Source organism: Spea bombifrons, chromosome 3, assembly GCF_027358695.1.
Source record: "Spea bombifrons isolate aSpeBom1 chromosome 3, aSpeBom1.2.pri, whole genome shotgun sequence".
Lineage (NCBI taxonomy): Eukaryota > Metazoa > Chordata > Amphibia > Anura > Pelobatidae > Spea > Spea bombifrons.
This window is the reverse complement of record NC_071089.1, coordinates 62,346,320-62,367,217: the sequence shown is the minus strand read 5'-3', so window position 1 is coordinate 62,367,217 and position 20,898 is coordinate 62,346,320. Positions and strand designations below refer to the sequence as shown.

At 36.7% G+C, this 20,898-nt stretch overlaps 1 protein-coding gene across 1 annotated transcript in view; it reads right to left on the bottom strand.

The window, feature by feature from the left end:
• Positions 1-20,898, bottom strand: part of CDK19 (cyclin dependent kinase 19) — a 61,685-nt gene that overhangs the window by 18,867 nt on the left and 21,920 nt on the right. The window contains exons 3-7 of the mRNA XM_053460052.1: positions 20,726-20,836; positions 19,087-19,227; positions 8,715-8,772; positions 7,163-7,294; positions 213-356 (exon numbers count right to left, since the gene is read on the bottom strand). Of these exons, the coding sequence (XP_053316027.1) occupies positions 213-356; positions 7,163-7,294; positions 8,715-8,772; positions 19,087-19,227; positions 20,726-20,836 (586 nt within the window). The remainder of the gene's footprint in view (positions 1-212; positions 357-7,162; positions 7,295-8,714; positions 8,773-19,086; positions 19,228-20,725; positions 20,837-20,898) is intronic.

Sequence of the window (20,898 nt, the reverse complement as noted above, 5' to 3'; positions counted from 1 at the left end):
ACTCCAGTATTGTTTTAGAAAAGTTTGGTAAACGTCATTGCTATGTTGTTGGAGGATGCCTTTGCACAATCAAAGGAAGAATTATTGTTTTTCCCATACAATTACAAGTACTGTATTCAGATCCAACTAATATTATTTGTAACTCTGGGTATGAGTAAGCAAAATACGCATTCTTTATACACTGTGCCATGCAATAGGTAAAAACCAGCTACCTGCAGGAAATCCCATTACACTGAATATGCGATCCAGCTGGTCATGGTGAAACGGGTTGCTTGTTTTAATATCTTCTTGGCGACAATGAAAGATGGGTTCAGATGTCAACAGTTCAGCAAAAATGCAGCCAATCGCCCAAATATCTGTTGAGCAAAAAAGATGAATCATGTAGCATTTGGAAGAGTATATGGATTCTCTCTCCAACACTGCTAAACAATGAGAGGGAAAGCAGCAACCATAACCAAAAAAAAGTTTAGTTTAGGGACACAAGCAATTACATACTGTATATTATATGTTACCAACTAAAAAAAAATAAGGTGGACAAATGTTAAAAAGGTGACACATGAGTAGTTAACCGCAATTTCTAGCTTTTAATTATAAGACCCTCTTCTTTTTTACAAAGGGAAAAAGTATTAAAAAGTCGTTTACAGCTATTATCTGATTAGTACTTGTTATTGTCTCCTTCCATCCTATAATGTGATGTAATTATGTATATTATTTGTTGTCTGGCTATCGCTACCGTTTTTCTTTTCCAAAAACACATTCAACTGTTAAATGAATATCATGAAAAATAGAAAATCAAATATGAGTTAATCTGAGAATAGGATGCAACCTCAGTCATCGACCCAGGCTCCAAAGATCCTTAGCTAGGACTCTGTCCCATGTCATAATGGAAAATAAATGTTCAGAATTTTCACAAGACTCCTGGAATGGACAATTTGGGTCAGACAAGAACTGCACCCTGGGCTTATCACATCCTTTATATGCAATGATTTAAAATGACAAACACATGAGTGGGTTTCTGCAGTCACTAAACGATAGGAAGGAAATGCACTTTGGCACCTGAATGTGAGCCATGCATTCCAAGAATGATATCTTACATTGGTAGAAATATTTATGAACTGTTAACCAAACAGAGACGTGTGTATAAATAAACATAACCTTGAGGTGCACTACATCTCAACAAGTTGCAAATACTACTTTTTGAAGACAATGCACTTTTAGTTCAACTGGCAACCAGTGTATTTTACTAGCAGGCCAATACAATTTAACCTAAAACCCACATTTTTGGTTTTATAATATGCAACAATTTTCCACATCAGCATTAATTTCAACAACAAAGGAGTTCTCTTTTTGTAAAAATGGTCAATGGCTTTTTGTATACGTCTCCATGTGAGTCAAAGTAGGTCCCTGGGCTACATCCAAAATAAACGAATAAACATAATTTCCAATGGCAATTAAGAAATGCTTACTAAACCTATTACAATACACACTGAACTATACTGTATGTTTTGTGTTTCATTGTATTTTAGAAATATATTTTACAAGGTATTGCCTGTGCTTGCATTTTAACTTACAAAGCACGAAAGTGTTTCAGAGTCGATCAGCAAATAAATAAACACAAATATAACTAGATAAATGATGGAAGGATTGTTTTTAGACATGTTTATCCCCTTCAGGACCGGGATTTTGATACTAACGTGTCGCTAAAGGACCGGAGCCGTTTTTGTGTTTTTGCCATGTCTTTCTTCAACTGTAATTTCTCTCTTATTAATTGGTGCACCCACACAAATCATATATTGTTTTTTTTAGGACAAGTAGGGCTTTCATTTGAAACCATATTAAGCTGGGTAGTACATTGTTTTGTTTGAAATAAACTGGAAAAAGTGGTGAAAAAATGAAAAAAACGCATTTTTTTACAGTTTTGTATACATACAAATTGTACACACATTGAACCAATGGGAAAAAATTATCCCAAATATATTCATTGAGTTGTCCTGATTTGGAAACCACCCAACATGGCCAGGATTTTCATCTATTTTGACCAGTATAGGGCAAATATTGCAAGGCATGCATCGTGTTTTTGAAATGTAATTTTTTGCAAATTTGGCATGGTAGTCTAATAACTGCAATAGTTGTCACAGATACTGATTATCCCCCCAAAATTATATGTTTATGAAAAGTAGATAAGTCAAGGTGTACAACTAGGGTCATTTTGACACTTTTCAAACAGGGATTTTATCGCCAGTTGCTGCCAAATTTTGAGGTATTTTTATATTTTTTTGGTTTTTTTTGCATATGTTGCAATGTTGCTTTAGATTTTATATTATATTTTGTATAGAATTTGTGCAACTGCAGAAAAAAACACCAAATTGTGTTCACCAACATCCCCCGGTTCCAACAAGGCCTCACATGCATGGTTCATGCATTTTTTGAGGAAGCTATGAGGGCAAAACTGGAACATGCGCATTTTCGTTTTCACATTTGGAATTTTCAGAAATTGGTTTCCTGGGCCCATATCCCATTTGGGACATTTTGGAAGCCCCCCGCTGTAAATTACCCCATAAAAGTATATATTTATGAACAGTAGACAAGTCAAGGTGTTCAACTAGGGTAGTTTTGACAGTTTTCAGCTAGCCATTTCTTCACTCGTTTCTGCCAAACTTCACAGGGAAATTATTTTATTGCGTTTTTAACGCATACATTTCAATGTTGCACTGAATTTCTTGCACACCATAAGTGCAACAGTGGAAGAAAACACCACATTTTGTTCACCAAGATCCCCTGATTCCAACAAGACCTCACATGCATGGTTCATGCATTTTTTGAGGAAGCTATGAGGGCAAAACTGGAACATGTGCATTTACATTTTTTTAAATATTTTTTTTATCAGATTGCTTGTAAGTGACAGGTTTAGGCCGCTGACATCAATCAGGGAGACCGATCAATAATCAGCGACTTAAAATGTCACCGACAAGTGATCAGGTAATAATTATGATTATTTCATTTATTAATAATTTGTGTTTTTTCATAATTACCCTAGATGACCCCTCTCTCTTTGTAGAGCAGGGTCATCCGTGGGCTGCCATAATGATCCGATCACTCCTATTGGCCAGGAGCGATCTGATCAGCCCAGCATTTGACCTGGAAGCACCCTGGACTTTCAGGTCAGTGCTGGTATTTTTTTTATTATTATTTTTATTATTTTTTTATTATTTTTTTATTTATTATTTTATTAGTATTTTTTTAAAAAAAATTATTATTTTTTTTTTAACTCTTTCAATGCTGATGCTCCATTGAAGCACAGCATTGATTGATATTTAGTCCCCACAAGCTTGTGGGGACTAATTAACCCCTGCAATGCTGCGATGGGGGTCATAAACAATCGCAGCATTGAAGGGGTTAATTGAGGAAGAGGGGGGGTAGGGGTTAACTATGGGGGGTGGGGGTGGGGGGGCTGGTCTCCACACTAATGTGGAGACCAAAGAGCCCTGTCTCCCTGTCCCTGAAGCTGCCTCTGGCAGCTGGGACACAATCTCCAGTGGACTGGAGATTGTGGGAGAGGAGTCTCTCTGATCAGCCCTACAGGGCTGATCAGAGGACTTCTGGGGGTTCGTTTTTGCTGCTGGAGGTCTGCCTGGGCTTCCAGGCAGACCACCAGTAGCAGAACCCCCTAAAAAACGGGAATTAACCCCTTCAATGCCGCGATCGCGGCATTGAATGCAGCGATCGCGGCATTGAAGGGGTTAACGCTGCACTGATGCTCTCATGGAGCGATCAGGCAGCAGGGGGGTGTTGGATCAGGCCCCCACACTTGTGTGGGGACCCATTCAACACCCCCACCCCTTCCCTGAAGCTGCCTGTGGCAGCTGAAACAGCGATTGCAGATTTTTCTGCAATCGCTGTTTCTGCCTAGAGAATCACTCCGTGGGAGTGATCGTAGGCTTGGGGGAGGGCTTAGACAGGCTGTGCTGTCTGCCCAGGACTCCTGGGCAGACGGCAGCAGCAGCGCCCCCGCGATCACCGCGATTGTGGTGATGTGGGGGCGTTTTTTGGAGGAGACGTACCTGGTACGTCCCGGTCTACCGGTGACTGTTAACCAGGAAGTACCAGGTACGTCCCGGTACGGAAGGGGTTATATTGGCATAAGTGCATTTTTTGCTGGATATAGTCAATAATAATTAACTTTAATTGCTTCTGATTACAGTTGGAACAACTAATTGAAACACGCTGGCGTTCTAAATATAGTTAATAAAGCAGAGATAAACTGTTGTTGATGTAGGTTCAGAATAAAATAGTAACTAACCTTTTAATGGTTATGAAGCATTGTAATCACATATGTATTAAGCAAGCTGCACCTGATTAAACTCCACATTCCTCTGATAAAAGTTAAACACGTGTTCATCACTCAGGAATGACATTGTCTGGCCAAAACCCCTTTTCATAGCACTTAGGACTCTTTGAACTGTCACATGCAAGAATGTCCACCACCAGTAAGTGGTACAGCTGCTATCTAGCACTGGGCTAGTTCTTCTGTGTTGTGTTAATAGCGAATGGTACAAGATAATTGTGCTACTAATGCCTAAACATACTTTTGATGATGCCTTCAATGGCAGGAATGTGGAATATCTGTTTTTGGATCACATTAATTCTGCACTGTCTCATTAATACTAAGGACCATTCAAGAGAAAAAGCATAATCCAGTTAACCATCCTTTTGGGGTAAATATATTTGTAATACCTTTCATTATGGTTGTAACGACTCTGAAAACAAAAGGTAATACAAGGAAGCATTTTCTGATGATTTTGTCTACTCTAACAGGCCACATACAAGTGCCAAGTGCTGGCGATTTCACACATGGTGCCTAAAATAGAAATGTCCATTTAAAAAACAAAATAACTAGATTATCCCTTTAACCAGTAATCCACATAAAAATGCATACTCCAGGACTGTACTAAATGCAACTCTAACCCACATTGTTTATGTGTCCCTTGTTAAAAAGGCCATCTGGTCACCTCAATGAAAATGATATAGAAAGATGTGATGCTACTTTGCACGACCACTTGCCACCAGGAAAAACATATAACAATGTGTTAGGAATGCGAGGAATACAGTATTGCCAAAAGGGAAACAGCTGTGCAATGCTCAATAATGGGCTATCGCTAAAGCTTTTGTGTCTTATGGCTATCAAACCAAACAATCATCAGATAAAACTACGTTCCACTACACACACACCACCTGCTCTGATAAAAACAAGTTAATCCATGCTTGGCACTAAATGCTGCTGGTTTTCAAGTTAACGGCGCGCATAATTTTCCTGATGCTCAATGTGATATTTCCTGTTGTTCCCAATCATTCACACTACTAAATAACACTATATTGGCTTATCATGATAAACTGCTTTACCCATGATCAATAAGAAGGATTAAATCAGTAGCAGCAATACCAATATTAACCCTTTCAGTGATGGGACACATTTTTCCCCTGGAAGGCATAGTCTATTGCAGGGGTGTCCAACCTGAGGCCCTCCAGCTGCTGTAGGACTACATCTCCAATACTCCTCAGCCAGCCCCTTAGCTGAAAGAGCATTATGGGAGATGTAGTCCTGCAGCAGCCAGAGGGCCGCAGGTTGGACACCCCTGGTCTATTGTAAGAGGTTTGTTAGTGTTACATTTAGGTGACAGCCTTATTGACAGTTTACAATTTAACTGGGGAAATCTACATTTACGACAAGTTAAGCTATTCATAGGTATTCATTTTTGTCACATTATTTCCCCATAAGTTTGAAACCAAATAGTAAAAGTAACTAAAACTAAACCACTAAATCACAGAAAACAGTTTTTTAAGCAATCTCTAAAGACAGATTATGTAGGAGATACGTAGCCAGCCTCCTGAGCCCACTTCACCTGCTACATACCTCCTACACAGTTGGCTTTCAAGTGGTTGAAGGCGCTGTTCCTCCTACCCTCATGAAAATAACACGTTTGTAACCAAATGTAACAGCAGAAATATTTTCCATATCCTTCCCTGAGATAATTTTTTAATCATGGAAATCATTCAGAAAAATAATCACTTATAGGTTGTTACCTAAGAGCAGGGGAAGACTGGCACCATCTGACCCATGGGCCAGGTACAGCCAAGTGACCCCATTTCCCTAATGTCCCCCGTAAATAACATATGCACAGGCACACATAATAACACAAACATTTTCACACTCATGCTAACACATACAGTTATGTGAAGAAGAACGATGTGTGTTAACACAATGCCACAATGTTGCTGCACATCAATCTGGAAAGGGTTATAGGACCATTTCCAAACAAGTTAAGGTCCATCATTCTACAGTGAGAGAGATTATTCAAAAGTGGAAAATATTTAAGACAGTTGCCAATCGTTCCAGCAAATTAACATCAAGGTCAGACCATGCAATGCTCAGAGAAATTGCAAAAAGCCCAAGAGTTACATCTCAGACAGTTCATGACAGTACAATTAGAAAGAGACTGAACAAGTATCATTTGATTGTAAGGGTTGCCAAGAGAAAGCCTCTTCTCTCGAAAAAAAGGGCAGCGTGAATTAACCTTGCAGTCATTGAGTCAACCATTAACTCCTCTTTATACCAAGAGTCAAATGTGAGGCCATCTGTAAAACAGCTAAAGCTTGGCTGAAATTGGGACACGCAAAAGGACAATGATCCCAAGGACACCAGCAAATCTTCAACAGAATGGCTGAATCAAGGTGTTGCTGCTGCCCAGTCAAAGTTCAGACTTCAACCCAATTGAAATGCTGTGGCGGGACCTTTAGAGAGATGTGCATAAACAAACACCCACAAACCTCAATGAACTGAAGCAATATTGTAAAGAAGAAAAAATTCCTCCACAATGATGTGAGAGACTGATTTAGACATACAGAAAATGATTACTTATTGCAGCTAAACATAGTTCTACAAGCTATTGAATCATAAGGTGTACTTAGTTTTTCGAATATGGTTTCTCCATTTTGGCTTTATTGTTGTTGAATAAATCATGACACTGTGTAATATGTCATGAGCTATTGTTCACCCTAAATTGCATTTACCTAATTTTTTGATAATCTGGAAACAATTTTTTAATGTTTCCACTAAAAAATCAATGAGAGGCTTGGAGAGAAAGAAGTCAAAGTGTACACTTACCTATGGCCTTAGTATAATGTCTTGCTCCAAGCAACAATTCTGGTGCTCTGTACCAGAATGTGACTACCACTGGGTCCAAATCTGCTAGTGGCTTCAGCGGGGAGTTGAAGAGTCTGGCAAAACCCATATCAGCTAAAGAAAAGAACACACAGAAAAAAGGAAAATAACACATAATATCAGAAGTCATTTTAGAGGACGATGCCTTTCTTCTACTGGATTTATGCATAACTTGTGCCTTGTTATAAATGTGTATCATATCCTATTGTACACCATTATAGCTATTTTACACATGATATACCATTCATGAAAATATTATTTGATCATAGTTACTGCTCACAAGATTATCTAGTAAATGTTTTAGATGCTGTACATATTGGAATCACTGATCCAATACCTAAACAAATTGCACTATTTTAGGTTCTGAAAGAGACAAGAACATTTTAAAGTGACTCTGTCACCTAAATTAACTAGATATTATTCAGTAGAGCATAAATTATACCCACTGAATATTTTAAACACACCATGTAGTGGTTTTTAGGATATCTGTGATAAATAATATCACTTATATGTCCAGTTTCTACTTCCTAGAGGAAGATACAGTATATCCGAGCATGCGTCTGTTTCTTGACTGGTGCAGAAAACAGGAAAAATTTTAAAAAAACTCTGGACACCTTTTCCATTTTCATGGCGTATTAAAGAAAATACACACAGTATTTATTCTTTAACCAGATTGCTGCCATTCATTATCAACTGATGGCTTTCAGCGGTTCTACCACTAATGAATTTACAACTGGACATTATCCATTAGATAACAAATAATTATTACAGGGAAAAAAATAGTTATTTCTAAGTAGGTTGTACTTAATTCTGGGTAAAAATGAAACATTTAGTTACAGTGATATAATCAGTCATGCAATAGTGCTTTAGGTATAATTCTGAGATGTTCCAAGGCTGCAAAGGCAGAGCTTTAGAGTTAAATAATTTACTAATTTCACACTACCATGTAAACAGCTAACTCTGTAAATAGCCCCTTTCTCTTTCCAAAAATCTTCATGCTGTGGTAATATCCATTTCAGATGTGTAAACATGCATTGCAATTGTTTAGTGAATGTTTTCACCAAGAAAAGACCTCTGAGGTCCTGAAAGCATTAGTAACCCTAAGGTCTGATGATTCCATCTGAAGAAAAGATCTTTGATGTCCAAAAATGGTATGCAGTTCTATATCTTTCTCTATGTTGCCCAATAAAAGCAGATAATGATTAAATGGATATAAATTGCTTTTAGTTATAAATGCCAATAATATTTTTGAATGATTATTGTAAATACCTAAGTACCTCATATACATAGAAGCAATATTCATTCATTTCCCATGTGTCCCAGAACAATATAACAGTAAACGTAAATAAACATCCATCCCATTTAAGCTACCTATCTTAGTGCTTCAATTGAAAATGTTAAGATTCCACTAATTATATGGTACTAGGGATACTAGGCTACGATTTAATCTCAAATCGTGTGTATTATGGAGAGTTTTTTTGGTTTTTTTTTTTACCTATCTTGACTCTTCCTCTCTCATGGCCTTCCCCCATTACCAGGATGTTTGCTGGTTTCTGCAAAACATAAAATTAACTTTAATTAAACTTCTTTATATCCCTTGTTTACATTGTCTTTGTTTTGGAACTAGATGGTAGTATTTACATTAGGTTTACAACATATTTTAGTAACTTTTTAATTCCTTTATTTAGCAGGAAATGCACCGGAGGCAGAGAAATACAATATGTCAATGATACCTCTCTTCATCATAGACATTACATTAAATTACCAGAATAGTAGTGATGGAACACACACAGGTGACAACGACAGGTGTATTGGATATGTTATAATGGAACTTTATATCCATCAAAATACCACATATTGGAAGTGGTCTAACAGTATGTTTACTGGTAACCTATAGCTCCTACCCAGTGGATCCATCAGTGACATTATCAAATACAAAATATTTCATTCCTGGAAATCTTCAGATTGGTAAGCACAAACACAGGTAGTATATGTATGGTATAGTCAATTAAGCCCTCTTTATTATAAAATTATCGGAGCAAAGTTTTTTACGACTTGGGCACCTTGTATACCACCATAATTCTGTTTGTCTGGCGCAACTTGCAGTATTCCTTTGCCTTCACCCTTCCTCATTCCCCATTTCCCTTCCCGTATTATAATAAATTTAGTATGAACAACACTAAGAAAAAGGGAAAGAAACACATCTGTGTTTTACCCAAAATATTAGAGTGTTCAGTGAGGCCTGATCATAAAAAACTTAAACTCACAAAGTGGATGGTAAGTCATAAATGTCATATACCATAAATTGGTGATTAGTGTTCTAGGCTAATTAGGCCTTCAAGAGTTGACCCCAGCTGATTCACCAAAGCTCCATTCAGCAGCACATTTGTAACCTGCCACAGGGTTTCCCAGAGTTGGCTATGGAACTTTTTGAATGTAAAAGGAGATAATGAGATGGAATTTCTCTCAAATATATTAGAATAAATAAATAAGGATACATATTGGGCCTTAATGAAATCAAATTATATTGCCATATGCACACTGTTCATAGTTCCTAGTGGTGGGGTGCATATCTTTGTGTCCTCGTGCACCTAGGAGGACCTGTGCATCCAATGTCCATGTATTTTACCAGCAGATGACCTGTAATGTATGTTATAATGATTTTGTCATACATGTGTGCCATTGTTAATGTCATTATTTTCTTTGTACACATACTTCTGAAAGAATCAAGTTGACCCTGTGAACTGATGAGCCGCTGATGAACCCTGATGCCCCAACACAGTTAGCGTGAGTGCAAAATATTACCTGTATCCAAATTAATATTATTGGTATACAAGACATTAAGGCTCTTACAACTGCATATTGACATTACTAGTAGGAAAAACATCACAAGAGGAATAAGACACAAAAGTGCAAAAACAATTATGATTATTAATGTTATCAGTATTTGCATTTATAGCTATTATGGAATAGCTGTTTCTAATTAAAACACAGGATGCTTTCTCTTGCTTGAAAAATCAGTCAAGAATAGAGAGCAAAACTTCAATACCTAGGCCGCACGGGGTGGGTTGTCATGGGAACCAAAGCAGCTATTCTCATGAATGAGTTATCATTAAAAACATGTCAGGCAGCTGCAAAATGGGGGGAAAAAACTTTCATTTCCAAATTCACTATAACCTCGTGGAGAATAATCGCAGGGTAGGCTGTGCAGTGCGTTCAAGGCCTCCTAGAGCAGCCAGTCGCGCCATTTCAACAGTATGAGAAACAAGTCAATAAATAAAAAACAATATCTGAAGTACTAATCATTTTAACCCCTAAGGGACAGGAACTTTTTTGCTATTTAAGCAGTATTTAATCTTTGTTCACCCATGAGTCCCCTTTTCCATGTTTAGTGTAGCCACACAAATGATATATTGCCTTTTCAAGGACAGAATGGGCTTTCTCTTTATACCACTTTTATTTGTGTATAGTCTTTCACTTAGGATGAATTAAATGTAAAAATACAGCAACGTTATGTCCCACAAAATCAATGAATACAGTATGAGTAGAATATATATCCACTTGGATAGGTTTTTTATTTTATAAGGGAGCAACATGTTCTCTTATATACTACATTATCCTTTATTATTTTTGAACTGTGTATTGGGGGCAAAATAATTGATTTATTTTTTAAAGAAATTGTTTTAAGGCATATATGTAGAGGGAGGTGCACAAGGTTTTTGGACACTTTCATTTTTTCAATGTTGTTTATTATTATTATTATTATTATTATATTTTTAAACTCTTTTTGTTTTACTGGAGATCCCTCAGGGATTTCTCTTGGAACTGGGTGATACCCCTTATGTTGTGTATGGTGACATCACTGGAGTCTGTTTAATTATTATTTTTTAATTTTATTTTATATTTTAATATTTTGTAACCATTTTGTAAAATAGTTAGATTTTTTAATTATTTTTGAAGAGGGAGAGTTTTCCCTCTTTCACTTTGATCCCCACTTCCGCTAATCACAGATTGGTCAGCAGTGTGATCAGCCTGCATGGAGAACTCATCAGAGGTTTTAGGGGCGCCTGGACAGACCATCTGGGAACCTTTATATATATATATTTGGGAACATTTTATATTGCTTCTAGTGGTGTCAGGACTGTTGTTGTTAATATTCCACCACCAATTACATTGTGCAATGTCGATAAACACTTACCTTAGCAGTTTTGTATGCAGAAGTACCACAGCTGACTAGCCTCTGGGTACAATGGGTTAATCTCATAGACATATGGCCTCCTTAAAAAAGTTGTTTTAGTGTGCCCCTTATTGCTAGTTTTACGTTAAAATATTGCTCTGTGTTTTATTTTTATACTTTCGATTGGAGGCAAATTACAAAATAAGACATGACAATATTTTTTTATCATCATATAATCATTTTTTATTTACAGAGTGCTTCAATACAAAGTGGATCTTATGTTTCAATGTGAATAATCCTGTTTAACATTACAAACAATACCTACAACGTATGTTTGAATATTGTGTTAAATATGTGTTCGGCATTCCACTGTGTTAATATGCTACCTTGCCGTTTCTAAAAAATAGTTTTTAAAAATATATATATTTTATACTAACTTTGGACCCTTTAAGTGGTTAGAGATATCTATCTATCTTTTGTAGTAGTGCTTTAGCCAAGGTACATACAACTGAGCATCAACTGGGGACCTGGTTAAAATATGTGACATTTGCACAGGCACTCGTGTTACCTACTTAACGGGTATTGGTTTACTTCCCAATATTGTAGCCCAAGAGAAGCCCCTCAGATGCTTACCAGGCTTTTTTAGGACTATAGAACAAGAAGTCATAGCAATGTGATTTGTGCCTTCTATTTTAGCTCCTCATTTTACCCTTATTCGTTAAGTGCATTGGTACAATAAAAATCCTTTAGAGGTACATTGAAATAAATTCCAATAGCACATGAAACTCAAGTTCTCTCCTGACAAGCAAGTATTTGAGTGTTTGGAAACAATGATGTACAAAGCCTACATTTTAGAAGAATACATTTTACCTTCAAGTTTTAAGGATATATATATGACACAATGTACACACATTGGATACAGAATTAAAATTAAAGTGCACTTCCTTGTAATCATTCTTTTAGCCATAGTATTATTATTTAAACAATGAAATTGTATCTTTGTTATGAGTTGTTTAGTACAAACCAAATCCCTTACATAGAGCATCAAAGTATGAGAATAGTTTGAAGGGAACAGTCTTCAAACTTCATTCCCGTGGGAACAAATCTCTACAGGCTTCTTGTCTTCCTTAGTTAATTTTTCATTGTTATACCTCACAGACAGATGACTGCACTGTGATATCATGCTACAACTAGCCTAAACTAAGTTATATTTTTATGCATTCAATTATGCCCTCTTCCGTGGAAACACTATGGTATTATATTTTTAGCGAAAAGGCAAAAACAGCCACATATAATGGAAATCTCTGGACCCAGAAAGACACTGTTTTGAATATAATATACAAACATGTATCCTAACAAAATGTCTAGGTCCTCTGGCAAAAAAACAGCCCCAAAACATTAAAGAGCCATCATGAAATTTAATCCTGGGCATGAGGTACTTTTTCATATGGCTACCTCACTGTGTGCGCCAGACCCAACTCTTGTGGTTATTGGCAAAAAGCTCTATTTTGGTTTCATCTGACCATAGAACGCGATCCCATTTGAAGACCCATGAATGTCTGGCAAACTGAGGAAAGTTGAGTTTGTATTTGGTTGAGAGTAGAGGCTTTTTTTTCTTGAAAACCTTTCAAGTAACTGTAGGTGACATCAGAATGTAGTTGTGGAGACATTCTGACCCCAAGATGCAACCAACTTTTTCAATTCTACAGCTGTGATCCTTTGAGACTTTTTGGCCACTTTAACCATCCTCTTCACAGTGTGTTGAGACAATATAGAGACAAGGCTTCTTCCAGGTTGATTCATAACATTTTCAGTTGACTGGAACTTCTTAATTATTGCCCTAATGGTAGAAATGGGCATTTTCAATGCTTTTGCTATTTTCTTATAGCCACTTTTTATTTTGTGAAGCTCAACAACCTTTTGCACATTTCAGCTATATTCCTTGGTCGTACCCATTGTGATGAATTACTAAGGGAATTTAACCTGTGTTACTTACTATTTATACCCCTTTGAAACAGGAAGTCATAGTTAAACAATTTCCTGTTCCTAGTCACCCAGGTATACTAAAAAATATAAAATATCAATGGGAATGTATTTCAAATATATTTTCTCATATGAATTCATAGGAGTGCCAATAATTGTGCCACACATATATTTCACATGATTCTTTGCTCATATTTACCAAGAGAGCCAATATTAGTGAAGGGCACTCTGTATATATGTCATGTGAAAAAGAAAGTACGCCCTCTTTGAATTGTATGGTTTTACATATCAGGACACAACAACAATCGATTATCAGCAAGTGTGACCACCTCTAAAAAAACAGACATTTCAGCAGTTTGCTGATCGGGAGCATCCAGGTGTGTGTTAACACAATGCCAAGGAGGAAAGACATCCGCAGTGATCCTAGAGAAGCAATTGTTGTTGCCCATCAATCTGGAAAGGGTAATAAGGCCATTCCAAACAATTTAAAGTCCATTATTCTACAGTAAGAAAGATTATTCAAAAGTCGAAAACATCCGACGTGCCAATCTTCAAAGGAGTAGAAGTCCCAGCAAATGGTCAGACCATGCAATGCTCAGAGAAATTGCAAAAAAAAAAACAGGAGTTACATCTCATACTCTACAGGATCAAGTTAGCATGTCAAATGTTAAAATTCATGACAGTATAATTAGAAAAAAAAATGAATAAGTATGGTTTGTTTGGAAGGGTTGCCAAGAGAAAGCTTCTTCTTTCTAAAAAGAAAATGGCAGTACAGCTAGGTTTGCAAAGTTGCATCTAAACAAACCACAGGACTTCTGGAACAATGTTCTTTTGGACAGACGAGACTAAAGTGTATATGTTTGGCCATAATGCACAGTGCCAGATTTGGCAAAACCAAAACACAGCATATCAGCACAAACACCGCATACCAACTGAAAAACACGGTGGTGGAAAGGTGATGAGTTTAGGCTTGTTTTGCAGCCACAAGAACTGGGAACCTTGCAGTCATTGAGTCAAACATGAACTCTTCAGTACCAAAGTATTTTAGAGTCAAACGTTAGGCCAACACTCAACTTACTTAAGCAACATTGTAAAGAAGAGTGGGCCAAAAATCTTCCACAACAATGTGAGAGACAGTAAACCATTTGTAAAGTTATTGCTGCTAATGGTTCTACAAGCTACTAAATCATGAGATGCACCTATTCACACATAGCTTCTCCATTTTAGTTTTATTTTATGTTGAATAAATAATAACACGATGTAATATGTCATGTGTTGTTGTTCATCTTAGGTTGCATTAACCTAATTTTTAGACCTGCTTAGGAAAAGATGATTGTTATTATGTCCTGTGCACATTGTCCAACATCATACATTAACAGTCATTCTAACACCATACACTTACACATACATACACACAATCTCTCCCTTTCCCATTAGTTAGACACCTCGCATTACTCTCCTACCCTCTTAACTTGCGCATAGCTCTGTCTTCAGTGCAGGTCACAATCTTCAAGATGACATGCCCTACTGTGGGGTGAAGTATCATGCATTACATGTCGGGTGTCTGGGTGTCATGCACCCACCTTAACCCACACATGGTCTAGCTAGCCTCAGCAAGTTAACCCAACTGCCAACTCAGCTCAACTTTATGTAAAGCTATGTCTTAATATCATTAAATATAGTGACCACAGAGAGGATTACATACTAGATGGTGTCATTATGAAAAATAATAAGTGATTTCTCTTCCTGGACAGCTTGCTTCAAGATCAAAAAACAGTACACTGGCAATGAAAACCTCTCTGCTTTATATCACACCGGTAAAGGGGATGTAAGTGATTTGGAAAAAAAAAGTTTTCTATTTCAAGCAGGTTTGAAGCATGTACACATGTGACAGTTCACAGTCAGACTTGTTTGTTTTGTAGAATGTCCAGACACAGAATGTCTTTGACTCCCTGGAATCTCAAAATCTCCTTTGCTGACACTGGCATTGTCGACTGTCTAGCAGCTATGGATTTACTGGAAACATGTTTCCCTCTTTGGCCATTGGAAATGATGGAATTTATGCATCAGTTAAAAGAAATGGTTTGGGTTAAGCAAATATAAAGACAATTCTTGTTTTTGTGATATTGCATAAAAAGTGAGTGTTTGCACAAATTATATTACTCCGTATCTCCTTTCAGCTCTGCAGAACCTCAAGGAAAAAAGTAAATTTCTCACCATGAAAACAACTTTGGTAAATCATATTAATCACACCATACGCCTGTCTTAAGGATATTCCTTATTAATGATTTGCACTCACGTTTCCATCATCTGTGGCTCATAGTTGATGATCCTAGTATGCCACTGACCTCCACTTTCCCGATTTGTTATTGCTAATGTAGAAACAGGATTTAACAAAACAGCCACTTTGCCCAAAAGGAAACTGTGCTTTACAACATCATAACAGCCACAAAGACAATAAAACTGTTTTTATATAGGCATCTGTTCCATAGTTGATTAGTGTTGCCAGTTACTGATTATCCAAATACGTGCCACTAAACCCTTTATATACTACTGGGATATTTAATACCAACAAAGTATATTAACAGTGCAATAGCTCAAAAATAATATAGCATCTAGGAAACTGTGGAGGGGAACAAGATCATTCTGTGCAGATGTTTTAATGATTCAACCTTTCCTTCCTAGGATACAAGCTCAGGTGATGGAAAATAAAACATGTTTACTCAGTAGTACTGTTATAAATCAATCAGCCAATCCTGATCTGCTCTGTATTAGAACAATAAAAAAGTAAACATATTGTGTCCCATTATGACAATAGGTTAAATCAATACAGTACAACTCATTTATGTAGCTAGCAACATTCCCTCTAATTGAGTTATCCCAGATGTCAGTTGTCAGCACAACTGTGTTGTCTATTGAGACAAGTCCTAAATTCAAGCACCCTACCTATCCTTCCTATTTTTGATCCAAAAGGCTGCAAAAAAGCAAAATTTTGCTATTTTTCCAGATTTTGCCAGGGGAAAAATCTTTGATTTCAAAAGGTGATCAGAATATTGTATCTTCTGTAGGTTCTGCTTTTCTAAATAAAAAATACCCAGACCCCTTTTGAAGGCATCCATTGTATTTGATAGCACCACGTCCTTTGGCAGTGAATTCCATATCTTATTGCCCTTACTGTAAATAATTGCTTCCTTTGTTGTGTATGAAATCTTTGCTTTTCTAGCCTCAGAGGATGACCTCTTGTTCTTTGTACATTTCTGTTAATAAACAGGTCACTGGAGAGCTCTTAATATTGTCCCTGCACTTATTTACACAATGCAGAAATTTGGGTTCTGAGAAGAGGTTATGATCAGCTCATACATCTCCATGAAATGACCTGTCTCAATATATTAGCTAATAAGACAGTCTTGAGTCAGCTTGAGCTTAACTGAAATGCCTGGCTCAGCTTCACTTTTTATGTCTCTTTGCAAGCCAGCTAAAACACTTTTAAGGTTTTTTGGCGATTGTCCACATTTGTTTTGAAGGGTGGGCTGCCCCTCTTGCAGACACTCACGGCTCGTACTGCACAACTCCACCTCTACTATATATATATGTTTCATTATATATATATATATATATATATATATATATATATATATATATAAAATAATTATTATATTTCTGGGTGAAGGCATTTATTTTCATATAATAAAAGTTTTTTGTAACTTTCTTACAACAAAGATCAATATATTTTGCATATAATAAAAATAATAGGGTACTGTATATTCAATAACTACCTTATTAACTATAATATACTGGATAGGCGAAAAATATATCACAAATCCCTTGGTAACAATCTTGACATATGCTGCAAAGGAAAAACCGAGACAAAAATATACCCTTTATCTCAGTTAATGAACCTGACCAGTATATCTCTGTTTCTATTTCTCATTTTGCATCAAAGTCTATGCTATTTAATTACTTGCGACATATTTTTCTCCATATTTAAATCCAGCCCAATATGTTTGCCAAACATTTTTTTTTAATTTTCAAATACAGTGAAATAAGAATTTGATCCCCTATCAGTCAGCAAGATGTCTGGCTCTCAGGTGTCTTTTATACAGGGAACAAGCTGAGATTAGGAGCACTCTCTTAAAAGTAGTATTCCTAATCTCAGTTTGCTACTTGTATAAAAGACACCTGTCCACAGAAGCAATCAATCAAATTCCAAATTCTCTACCATGGCCAAGACAAAAGAGCTGTCCAAGGATGTCAGGGACAAGATCAGTTCTGCTAAGGGGACAGGAAAACTTCACCGCATCAAAGGGACGATGGATTGGGTCATGTAGCATCAATTCTTGGTCGAGAACGTCCTTCCCTCAGCCAGGACATTGAAAATGGGTCGTGGGTGGTCGTGAAGTGATGTTTTGCAAAGGGGTCAAATACTTATTTCACTTACTTTCAACTTATTTGAAATGTGTTATTCTGGATTTTTTGTTGTTATTCTGTCTCTCACTAGCATTAAAATTATAGACTGATCATGTCTTTGTCAGTGGGGAAGCATACAAAATCAGCAGGGGATCAAATATTTTTTTCCTTCACTGTACATACTGGGTACATGGGTTTCCTCTGAATGACCAAAAAATATTCATATTTTATTGTACTGCAATATACTGTACAGTATTCTGTTGTTTGGTTTTAATGTTGCAAGGTATATATTCTGATCTCTAGCTAGATATTTCATATTTCATCTCTAGCTGTATTAGAAGTTATTTTACTAAAAGTAGCAAAAAATGTATTGGCACTCATCATTAGCCATGGTGTCACGCACCCGACTCATCTATTTGCCACATTGTTTAGATTATGCATTCACACTCCAGTAGTGCAGAGATTTACTATATTCTGAGACGTTTTGCACTTCTAAGGGATTATCTACACATTTTTCAAAGTTGCTCATCAGCATTGAAGATGTTAACTACATACATATTCCAGTTTTGACTCCAGAGGATAACCACACATGCTCTTGAAGTTTTGCACTTTAGCATCAGAGGTTAACTACACATAGGAACAGACTGAAAAGGCAGAGGTTAGTATTTAGATGTGCTGAAAACCTTAGTTACTTTTTTGCTTTTTCATGATCTGTTATATTGCGTCTGTCAGTAAGGAGGCAGCTATACTTCTATGCATGCTGGAGGCCAGTCTCCGTAACCAACCAGCAACCAGATTGATTTTTTATATAAAATTTTAGTCAAATACTGGCCACTTGGCAACCATATGAAAAGGTATGAGGCATGTAAGGTTTTTCTACAAGTTTAGCTCACATTTAATATCTGCCTTGTACTATACCTAAAATCTTATGGTTCCCCACCCAAAATAATTTTCCTTTAAAACCCGAAGATTATTTTGACTTTTTGCAAGCATCACAACATGCCTTTAACAGAAAATATTTGTGAATTCTGATTATGTGGCAGTGAGCATTCTTAGTTCTTTGGAGAAATCAGGGAAACTACACTGGCGCCAAAGAGTGTTTTTGAGGACTTTCACTTGGAGAATTGTAGTCTAATAAATGAGCTCTACAGTGCTTCTACTTCTGAAAATAGAAACTTATTTTGAACTAGTTTTATTTTTAAAGTCTATTCCTCTTCGACAACAATGCCAGGAAAGCTGTTAGCATTGATATATACAAATGACCTACAGAAAACCTTCAGATGAAATTAGCATTGCATACCAGGTCTCGATGAAGCACCCAGTTTGCGTGCAGATAATGGATTCCATCCAGGATCTGATAGAGCAGTGATTTGACCATTGATCTTGGCAGCTGCATGGGCTTTTTATTTGCTTTTGAGGCACGATGAAACTTGATAATATGCTAGAACAGAGGAGGAAAAAAGAGCATTAACCTGGTTTGAATCATAAGATGGCAAATACAGATAACACCTGAGCCACAGCAAGGTGCAAGTAAAATCAGGACGATCAACTAGGTCCAAGGCACCATGAAACAGTCCAGTAACACCATGACTGGTTTTCATTACCAAGCAGACGAATGGAGCCAAAATTTTGCCCATGTACCTTTTAATATCAAAGTCGTACATATTATACAAAATATAAAGAGATTAAGTTGTTCAAAAGTGTATCCATGATCTGTGTCACAGCAAAACATTTCGGTTTCATTGTGACTTTAAAGAGAGAACAAGTGTTTGGTAGATTTGTGCATTGGGTTCGTACATTTGAATTACATTTTAACAAAATCTGCCAATTCTGTTAATTTGTACGAATGTCCAAATCAGATCAGGGATAACAGATTTTAAGATTCAGCTTTTGGGGATGCTAATATTCCCCCCTTAAAAGTACAAATCACGTCAAACAATACGACATAAAAACGAGGCTTCCACACTAAATGTATTTGGAAGGACCATGGGTCAGGTTTAACAGTCCCTTGTTGGATCCAGACTCCTGCAGAAAGATCATGCTGGATATGCGGTGAAACGTTGCTGAAGGAAATTGAAATGGATGTGCTCTCACAGCAGATGTTTCCTTAGATTCATAGACAGTGCTGTCAATAAATTGACTTGCCAGTCACTATGACAGCTGTGTAGCGCTCTCTGATGCTGTGTGACAGGTTGTGTTCTCCATATGGAATAATGAGACTAATTTCTAAATATAAATCTTAAGGTCATTCTCTGATTTTCCAGCAGAGGGACTGTCATATCAGAAATAATAGTGCAGCAGGCTAAGCACATATTCTCCATGCAGTTTTAAGCATTTGTGAGCTGGATAACTCTGCTTGTATTATATGTATTGTTTCATTAATAATTAGAATCGAAATTCTATGATATTCAACACAAAGAACAAATACCGTATATAGTGACCACAATACCGATACTTACATGAAATGAACCTTAGAATTAAAAAGTAATATTATTCATATATAATTAATAATTTTACTGACATTATTATTATCTTTTATTTATATAGCGCCAACAATTTACGCAGCACTTAATACAATACATATATTCAAGGGGTATGACCAGACTGGAATTGACAGACTAAGACAACCCGATACATTAGGTGGAGAGAGCCCTGCTCGCAAGCCGACATAATTTCCTTAGCACTAAAGGTCAGATCAGGAACAGCTCAACGATTTTGGCCCTTGATTTACAGTTTAATCACTCTAAGACATGCACTATACAGAGCCATTCCAGACCAGCCAAAGCTCAACAGGTTGATTTTTCATATTGCATAGTGGTGTTGTGAGCTAAGGTGTTTTGGGTCATCACAACTCACCTACAAACTCAGTTTAGTGAAAATAATTATTTAGTGTATCCATAGAGAGCACAGACCACATCTTAGAAACAGGGGATCCTTACCCACAAGTCATGTTCAGCATAATCAAACAGCAACCAAACTTTTCTATCGCTGTGAGACAGGAACACTTTCTGTAACGCAATTACATTTGGATGCTTCAATTCACGCAAGAGCTGAAAAAACCACAAAGAATGTTATGTTATATATAACAGCTGTAAACAATGATAAGAACAAA